This window comes from Helianthus annuus, chromosome 7 (genome assembly GCF_002127325.2).
Source record: "Helianthus annuus cultivar XRQ/B chromosome 7, HanXRQr2.0-SUNRISE, whole genome shotgun sequence".
Lineage (NCBI taxonomy): Eukaryota > Viridiplantae > Streptophyta > Magnoliopsida > Asterales > Asteraceae > Helianthus > Helianthus annuus.
The window spans coordinates 107,150,913-107,160,869 of NC_035439.2; the positions used below are offsets into that span (position 1 = coordinate 107,150,913).

The following is a 9,957-nucleotide window of genomic DNA, read 5'->3' on the forward strand; positions in this document are numbered from 1 at the left end:
TACTAAAAAATTCTCTCTAAGGTGATCCATCAACCTAAGGTACCATAACGGGAATCATGGCCTTATCTTCGTATTCAAAGATGACCACTCCCACAAGTAAGTGTCTCTAACTTGGTATCTATATTTACGTTATGATTGAATAAACATGATTAGGTTCTATATTTTGACCCATGTTTATAGATATAATCAACAAAATATACCTCCACTAGCTTACCAACTCTTGTTTTCCACTATGGTTGGCCAAGTCAACATCTGCAATGTAAGCTAACAAGTCTCACTCTCACCAAACGCAACACCTTCCGCGATACTCCTTATTTGCCCACTCCCTCCCTATATAACCCAATTCATTTGTCCTTTCATTTCAGGTTCACTGATTAACACCAACCATTCCACACATACACAACCAAATTCACCACATCAATGGCTGCTACTGGAGAAACTCAACCTGCGAAACACCAAGAAGTTGGCCACAAAAGCCTCCTTCAAAGTGATGCTCTTTACCAATACATTCTTGAAACCAGCGTGTACCCCAGAGAACCACAACCCATGAAAGAGCTACGTGAGGTCACCGCTAAACACCCATGGTAAGTGCCTTTCGAATTGGCCAAATGTTGTAACATGTTATGCAGACATTTTGTTTTATAACTCTTGTTACTTAAAAATTGTAATACTAAATGCAGGAATCTTATGACTACATCTGCTGATGAAGGACAGTTTTTGAACTTACTTCTTAAACTTATAAATGCTAAGAACACAATGGAGATTGGTGTGTACACCGGTTATTCCCTTCTTTCTACGGCCCTTGCTCTCCCAGAAGATGGAAAGATATTGGCTTTGGATATAAACCGTGAGAATTATGAAATCGGCCTTCCCATTATTGAGAAAGCCGGTGTTGCTCACAAGATTGACTTTAGAGAAGGTCCTGCCCTTCCTCTTCTTGACCAAATGGTCGAAGATGTAAGTACTTACAATTTATGACACATTGCATTGATCACTTTTCAATTACAAATGGATTCTTATTTATTATTCTGATTTGCAGGAAAAATGCCATGGATCGTTTGACTTTATTTTTGTGGACGCGGATAAAGATAACTATCTTAACTATCATAAAAGGTTGATCGATCTAGTCAAAATTGGGGGAGTGATTGGGTACGATAACACCCTTTGGAACGGATCTTTGGTGGCACCACCAGATGCTCCACTTAGAAAGTATGTTAGGTACTACAGAGATTTCGTGTTAGAGCTTAACAAAGCCTTGGCTGTGGACCCGAGAGTGGAGATTTGTCAGCTTCCGGTGGGTGATGGAATCACTCTATGTCGCCGCATAAGCTAATTACAAACAACATACCAACTAAACCATACGGAGTTGCAAAATTAATTGTGACGACTATTCTCTTCAATCTTTGATACATATGTTAAAACTAAATAACCAAAAAAAGAACATGTTCCATTTCCTTTAATTATTTGACAATCTTGCAATCTTGTTTATTCAATCATGTAAACCCAATGTTATATATTTGTTTATCATTTACAGCGACTTTCAACAAATATATTTATATATGAACAAATCTTCAATACACAAAAGAAATCATAATTCCTAGCTTCTTATCTTAATTAGCTATAGATTTGATTAACATTATAAATGCTATCCAATATCTTCATAGCTACACTTTATAGTTTGCAACAGCTTTTAAAAAGGTAAAATCACCACAAATAAATAAAAAATATTAAATGATTAAGACACGGACTGCTACCCGCTAACCCAAATGCTTAACTTATGTAGTCACAACCCAAGTGCACATTAAATCCCATAGTACCCCATTTCTAGTCTAACTAAAGTAGTCACAACCTAAAAAAAGCCCGACACCTCCAACACTCATATAACCAAAATCCTGCGGAACCTAATAGTCTTCTTTTCCAAGCTACCACATGTCGCCAAAACCCAGCATTAATATTTGATCCACCCCTGCAACGATTAACCATTTGAAGGTCGTCTTAGTTAATACAATAATCCAACTGTAACAACCCAGCCGAATTATAAAGTGTTGGGTTAGTATTACTTTTGCCCAAAGGTTCCACACAAGCTACTAACTCGGACTCTTACGAACCTGCTACTGAACCCAAGATGAAACACCCCCTTGGCCCAACGGTCATGGAATTGTTCTTCTCAGGATCCTGGAAATCTCTGGAATTTCGTTAGGATTTATTTCTTGATTTGTACTATAAATAGACTTGATGCGAATTTTTAGGGACACAATTCACTCACTGCAAACACTTCTACATATATACTCGCAAACGTACTCGCTGTAACACTTAGTTCGATCGATCAAGTCTCACTTTTGTACTTTTTTACAACTTTAATATTAGTGGACCTGTGTAGTTTACAGCTTCCAAAGTTTTTTGTGCCATAGATCATCTTTCAAAGAGATCCAGGGAATTTTCCCCTTGTCAATTCTGTTGTTTTCATTGCAATTATCTTAGATTCCTTTACAAATCGTTTACAAACCATTTTTATAACTTAAGATCCTGATCAATTGCAATTATCTTAAATTCCTTTACAAATCATTTATTCAGGATCCAAAACATAAAACTAAGCATTCTATTAAGCACCTCACCTCACTTTCTCATTTTGGTTAAACAAATCATATTTGCAATTTCTAACCAAAACAATAATTTAAGTGCCCTCTTCTTTACTCCGAACATGGTATCCCATAACTCCGAACTATACGCCAAGTTTGTTCCGACCAATCTTCACCGAGAGTCTTCATCGACCACATTTTGAATATTTTCGCTCTATGCTTCGTCTCTTGGGCCGCCATTTTTTTTAATTGAGAGGGATATTAGAGTTACTTTAGTAACATAAACTTTGTTCGTACACCTCTTTTATTAGTTTATTTTCATGTACTATTTTTGTAATATTAGTCATCTTGACCTAACTGGAATAGTGAGTTTTACCCTAACTATCACACCCCAACCGATGGGGAAACATTATAGTGAGATGAAATAAGATTATAAGAGATTTCATAACACTATATTGCGACAATATTTAATAAAATCAAATTTCATTTTATTGATAAACATTCGAGTACAACATTTGAAATAAAATTCAACAACATGAAACACATACAACAAAGTACATGAAACAAATACAACAACAATACTAAAACTTTAAATGCGTTTCTAGTCAATCCTACTAGATTTCATCATCGTCATCATCATCGTCATGAAATTCCTGCAACACGTTTCAAAGTACATTTCAATACAAAAGTATTGGCGATTATACAAGTTTAACTACTAGAATAAGTATCAAAAGTTCAAACAGTTCCACATGCATAAACGTTAACTTAAACTAACATAATATACAAGCTTGCAACTATACATGTCAAACCAAAGATTCCTGCTAGCGTAATCTAATCATAGCAATGAATAGCCCGTTTTGTTTAACTTAACATGACCTCAAGAATACAGGCGGTGCGTTACTCCTACAGTACTATACATGTTAAGGGAGGCATGCACAAAGTTAATGACAAATATAAAGCATAAGAATAGTCTAGCATATATGAGTTAACGTATAACGTATAAGCATGTATGTTTGAATGTTTGTTTGTGATTTTGCATAGAGTATGAGTGTTTGTGTGAGTTTGATAGCATGAACATGTGCACCCAAAAGTGTAAAAAGTAAAAAGGGTGTCGAGTGAACTCACGGTGCAAAGCTTTCCTTTTTAATTCCGTGACGATTAAGAGGGCTGGAACACTGGTGTTACACTACATTGGGTAAACGAAGGTGTGTGAGTTATTCGGATTTGGACGAAGGATTCTGATTCGAATTAAAGTACAAAAGTATGTATACATGAAAATATATCTCGTCTAAGTACCCGTTCTGACACTAAGTTTTATGTAATTTCATGGGTCCTAACTTGCCCATTAGAATCAGAAACGAGAAGTATAGAACAGAGATAAAAAGATAACCGAAGTTCATAACTCTGTTCGTGCGGATGGAAGGTCCATTCATGGGAAAGGTGTCAGTTGTGCGAGAGGATTTCAGATCGTGCGAAAGGGTCTGTTCGCACGAAGGGGCCTGTTCGTGCGTATGGAATCAGTACTTTCCTGACACTTAACCATAAACTGGTTAATATTATGATTTCGGCAAATGTACGTATATTTTATGTTCTATAGTATTAGGTATTATTAGTCTAGTATTGTCACAGATTTCATGGAAGTCAAGTAAGGAGGTACGAACACCTCATTATATGATTCACCAAAGCTCAAAGTTTATCAACATAGTTAATAAACATAGTTGATCATGGATGGGTATAAACTAAATTGATAAATAAATTAACCAAGCACTCAAATAAAGACAACCCGAGTGTGTCATACCCAACATGGTAAGTGTTGGAGGCGAGGCGGGGTTAACTTACTTTGATTCTAGGAAACTGCTTGGGTGTTCGTTTACAAGGTATGCAAGTGAGGTAGTGGAACTAGTTTGGAAAGCCAGAGCTCACACGGTTCACACTTCTACCAAAACACGGGTTCATGCATATTGAGGAGGGTGAATCATGGATGGTTTCAACACTTGGAATTATATATGAACGGGAAATAACAGAATATCAGTTCGTGTAAATAGGCTCAGTCGCACGAGTGAAGTCAGTCCGTACGAAGGGACTGGTTTGTGCGACAGAGTCAGGTTCGTACGATTTTCTCTGTTTGGAGCTCATTTCTTGGTGGAAATCAACCTCAACATAAACCTACAGCTATGGACTTACTTATGAGCTCGGGGGGTACAAGATTTCACTAAGTTTCAAATCCAGAATGTATTGTATAAGAATTTTTATAAAAAAAGAACTTCAAATCTTACTTTGGACCTCAAAGTGGTGAGGTTTCACCTTAGATCGCCAACACATATCTGTGAAAACCATCGGAGAGGTTTGTCCAAATGTGAAGATTGAAGAAAATAGAAGAATGTAGAAGAAAAATGACTAAGGAAGTGAGCTAGGACTCACTTAGAAACTACTGAAATGGTCTGCCCGAAGTGTGCAAGTGCAAGTGCGACTGGGTTTACTTTGCACGAAGGGCCATCCGTGTGAGGGGGTTAGCTTGAGTCGGTTCACGTATTTTAGCCGGTTCTTAGTATTTTAAGCATAACAGTGTGATGTATAAGTATAATGCATGTATAACTGATGTTTCAAGTATTCCAAGTATAGGTTTTTGTGTGTGAGCATGTATTCAAGTTGCAACGAATAACATAAGTATGTGTAAAATCATCAAGTTTCATTATGATCAAAGCCTCGAATTACAATGTTGGGAAAAGAAATACGAATGCGATACAATTACAAGTTTCCAAAAATAGAAATACAATTACACTTTCTAATAAGGAAAGTACAAAAATACGAAGCGTTACACTAACACCTTGCATCATAAAAGTTTCTCACAATTCATAAGATTTTTTTAACACTAAGAAAAAGATGTAGATTTGTATCTAGTATGTACACAACAATTCCCTTCTTTCAAGCGCAGGAGCAGGCCACTATAGATGACAAAAGAATATAGGTTTTGTAATATGTTTTATATATTATATGTATGGATTTAATAATAACTTGACTATATAAACCATTATTCAATCGGTGGTAGGTTTTTTTCTAATACAAACTCCCAGAATAGTACGCTAAAAATTAGAAAACTTTTAACCGTTGATTTATGATTAAAGTTTGACTAAACAGGGAGACATGTCTGATCATATTATTAGTAGAGTTATATCAATAATTGTTCAGATAAATGTTAAGTTGTTTAGATAAATATTAAGGTGTCCTAGTCCTATTCTAATTCGTATTAATTGCAGTATAAATGGGGTATGATTTATATTTATGTATTCAGTTTATTATCAATAAAAAGTATCACACATTGTGTTCATTTTCTTGTGTTCCGAGTTCTTTTATTTATCAAAGCATTCTTGTTGGTTTGATATCGCAATAAAGTGGTATTAGAGCCTATAAAACCGAACGCTCAAATCCGAAGTAAAGAAGAAGACTGATTGCAACAGTAGACCGATTGCAGCAAACTAATCGCAAATCAAAGGTTGGACAGAACAAGGCATATTAGGAAAGCATGGTTGATTTATGAGTGGGGGAATCAAAAAGTTCAAGCAGACAAACTACAAGACATGGATGACCTGCATCAAGTCCTATCTTCAAGGACATGATCTCTGGAAAGTCACAAAGGGAACAGAGACCGGAGTACCCACCAACAACATAAACGGAGCAGTCAGGTAGGGACTGGCAGTTTAAGGAGGGCCAGGCAATACTTACTATAAAGACAACCATAGAAGAGGAGATTCTTGGTCACATTCATGATATTGAACATCCGAAGACAACATGGTATACCCTCGAGACGTTATTCTCGAAAAGAATGATGCTCAACTTCAGTTGCTGGAAGGAGAGTTGTTAACAGCTTCTTAAGGAGACTTATTAGTGGCCAAGTACTTCAGGAAGGTAAAGAACTAGTGAAGAGAAATTCGCATCCTCGATGCCCAATTAAGAATCAATGAATCTCAGATGAAACGGATTCTTATTCATTGTTTAAAACCTGAATACCATAGCTTTATTGCTGCGATTCAAGGCTGGGCGACTGATGTGTGTGCGGGTGTCTATATTTTTAGTTATTTTTTAGCTCTTTTTACTCGCCGATTTCAAGTTTTAAATTTATAAAACACGATATTCTACTATCACTCTACACACACGTTAGGGCAAGTACACCCATCGCGGACGTAGTATAGTGATCGCAAGATACCGAGGTCGTCCAAGGACACAAGAGCTTTTAGTACTGGCTTATCGTTAACGTCTCAAACTTTTAGAAAAGATTTTTGAAAAAGATAAAGACAGAAAATAAAAATAAAATAAAAATGATAGACAAGAAAGAATCACTTGATCCAACTTATCTTTCATGTACCCTCGCGGGGTTGGTTTAAAGTTTTAATAGTAGTTTATTAATAAGGGGTGCAAACGTTTTCTTACTCTCAGTCGGGCCAGTCATTCCCGGCCAATCCATGGAGTAGTACTAAACTTGCACCGGGTTCTCACAGGATCTATACACTGAACGAGACATAGAATTACCCAGTCCACCCTTCTAACCCCCTACAGGCAATTAACATGCTTTATATAAACAGTAAAGATATGAATATGTTGAGTAAACGAACATATGAAGAATGGGTGAATAAATTCGCCTTCAATATAAAAATTAATTATTAAAGTCATTAATACATATCCAATTAAAAAGTAGCCAAAGATTGGAAATCAAAAAAGAAATACATAAAAAATATGTCTTCACCAAGTGATGTAAGAATTTAGCCAAGCATGGCCTTTGTATGACAAAGATTCTTACGATCAATCTTGGATCCCGAGACTACATACACATTCTAAAGATGGAAAAATGGATAATGGTGGTGGATGATGGTGTTGTAGTGGTGGTGGAGTGGTGGCAAGTGAGAGAGAAGTGGTTTGCCAAGGGATGAGATGAAATGAAACTAAGCACTCCAATTTATTGCTGAAATCAGAACCTCAACACGACCCCGTACCCACCTGACACGGCCCCGGGTTGGTCATTCTCTCTCTTCTCCAATAATTGTAGTGTCAGGTCTTGTACTAACACGGCCCCGTATGTCAACGACACGGCCCCGTGCCTAATGTACTTTCTAGTACTTGTTGTACTATCCAAGATTTCGCGAATCTGGGAGTTGACCACAGCCCCGTGTCCATTTGACACGGCCCCGTGTTGATAGTCTACATCTGTGTGTCTTTTTCTTCATGGAATCTGGAGTTGGGCACAGCCCCGTGTTGAGCTGGCATGGCCCGTGCTGAGGGTGGCACATCCCCGTGCTAAGCTGGCACAGCCCCGTGCTGAGCTGGCATAGCCCCATGTCAGCCTTCTGAATTGTTGTTTTTGGACTTGGGATGAAGCTTGGAAGGTTGGTATGAGGTGTCAACTTTTCTTCTTTTGTATTTATGTTGGTTTTTTGCCGTTATTTTGCTTCTTTTGTGTGTTTAAGCTTTTTTGACCCTGTAAATTAAAAGGGAACAAAAACACAAGCTTTTTCCAACATTAGTACTTGAAAAGGGTTGATTTTATGCCTCATTTGATATAATTTATATGTCATATTTTGAACACATCTATTTGCTTGTCCTCAAGCAAAACTCTTTATTGTGGCTTACACACCCAAATGGAATGGGTAGAAGAGAAAGTTTTGGACCTATCTTTAGAGTGTCGGGAATCCAAGTTCTAATTTATTTTGTTTTTATTTCATTTACTTTCTTATTTGGTCATGACTTATTTACAACACATTTTAAGAAAAAATATTTATTTTTGGGCACAGCATGCCTTTATAAAATTCTTTTTGGCTATATACGCGTTTTTACACACCTCACCAGTAATCACTCAACACTCGGCCGAAAATGTATAAATGAGAACGCTCGTACCCAATTTGGAAATTACTCCTTCTATTGGCTTGACAAGTAATTAAACCTCCACTTTTTTTGACGTTTTTAATCCTTGTAGGTATCGAGAGGACTTTTGAAGGGTAGGTTATGGCTCGGGTAGGTGAGTTTTATTTGAAAGTGGCTAAAAATAGTAAAATGTCTGCTTTTCTTTTGAAAAATCTTATTTCGTTGTGACTTAGTTAAAACTACATTTTTATAAGCAATACTGTTTTTGCTTATTTTATTCTAAGTAGCTATATAGTTTTTTTTAATAAATTAACTAAGTCATTTATCTTGTAATTTTCAAAAGAGCCGCATTTACTGAAAATAAACGGTGTAAAGATAAAAATGTTGGATGTGGGGGTGATGGTTTATCTAGGGGGACTTTTTTTTTGGGAAAAAAAGCAAGGAAAAATAAAGGTTTTGGTCCTAATGCCTCTGTCATTTACTTACTTGGATTACCCTCGGTAAGGACTCGGGATTTATTGCTTTGGCAAGTTCTAGAGTTGTAAGAACCAAGTGGGCTAATCACACAAGAAACGAAAATTTGAGCGATTAGTATATATGTGTGTATGTTAAATAAAGGCTCAAAACTCACTTTTTGTGGGAAAATGGTTGTAGTATAAAACTTATACATTTTTTTTTGAACGGCAAAATTGGATCACTGACGGACCACTAGAGTATCATCGTGCTACCAGCAGAACCACCCGATCATATCCATCTCCACTAGGCAATAATGCTTATACACATATTTAGGAGGAAACCCAATAAATCTGGGAAAACCCCCTTTGTGGGAATCGAACCCATGACCTAATGGTCATAAGCCTTATCCCACCACCAAGATACCACTAGGCTATAATGCCATGGGTAAAACTTATATATAAAAAATCAAATTTTTACAAAGATTTGTTTGGCTCATTTTTATAATTTTCTTGAATCGATTCTTTTTATCATGACGTTTTTTAGATGTAAACTAATAAAAACATCAATTTTAGAACTTTTATACCCAATTAAACTAAGATAAGTAAAAGAAAGAAAATAAAGATTTTGAAAAAGTTTGGGGTGTTTAGCGGTTCCAAACGAGTTTTGTATAAGGCTTGATTCTAGGACAAACAAATTCAAGTTATTGAGCCCCCCCCCCCCCCCCCACACACTTAAATTACACATTGTCCTCAATGTGTTCAAGATAGGTTAAATTGATTAAGTGTGTAAGATGTGTGTTAAAAATAACAAAAAGAAATTGGAAAACAGACAGTTGACACGACCCGTGCTTAGGAACCACGGCCCCGTGTTAAAAGTGTTAGTACCAATTTTTTTTCAGAAAGCAAACATGGGGGCGTGCCCATGGGGCACGGCCCCGTGTCAAGGTTCTCGAATGAAAAATGTTACAGTAGACTTGGGGCATTGGGGCGTGCTTACCTGACACGACCCCGTGCTGTACTTACAGAATTGAAGATTTTCAGTCAAGAGTCGTCTATTTTCAGGTATGGGA

The 9,957-nt window shown here is 36.8% G+C and overlaps 1 protein-coding gene across 1 annotated transcript; it reads left to right on the forward strand.

The window, feature by feature from the left end:
- Positions 1-332: 332 nt before the first annotated feature.
- LOC110926634 (caffeoyl-CoA O-methyltransferase-like) lies at positions 333-1,485 on the forward strand. The gene is made up of 3 exons (XM_022170354.2): positions 333-584; positions 681-957; positions 1,040-1,485. Exons 1-3 carry the CDS (start codon positions 421-423, stop codon positions 1,331-1,333), a joined length of 735 nt encoding a protein of 244 aa, XP_022026046.1. The 5' UTR covers positions 333-420; the 3' UTR covers positions 1,334-1,485.
- Positions 1,486-9,957: the final 8,472 nt, after the last annotated feature.

Excerpts from the sequence above, each read along its gene's own strand:
- LOC110926634 (XM_022170354.2), top strand. The coding sequence starts at position 421 with ATGGCTGCTACTGGAGAAACTCAACCTGCGAAACACCAAGAAGTTGGC. Across the intron at positions 585-680 it reads GTCACCGCTAAACACCCATG|GAATCTTATGACTACATCTG; the intron begins GTAAGTGCCTTT and ends TACTAAATGCAG. Across the intron at positions 958-1,039 it reads TTGACCAAATGGTCGAAGAT|GAAAAATGCCATGGATCGTT; the intron begins GTAAGTACTTAC and ends TCTGATTTGCAG.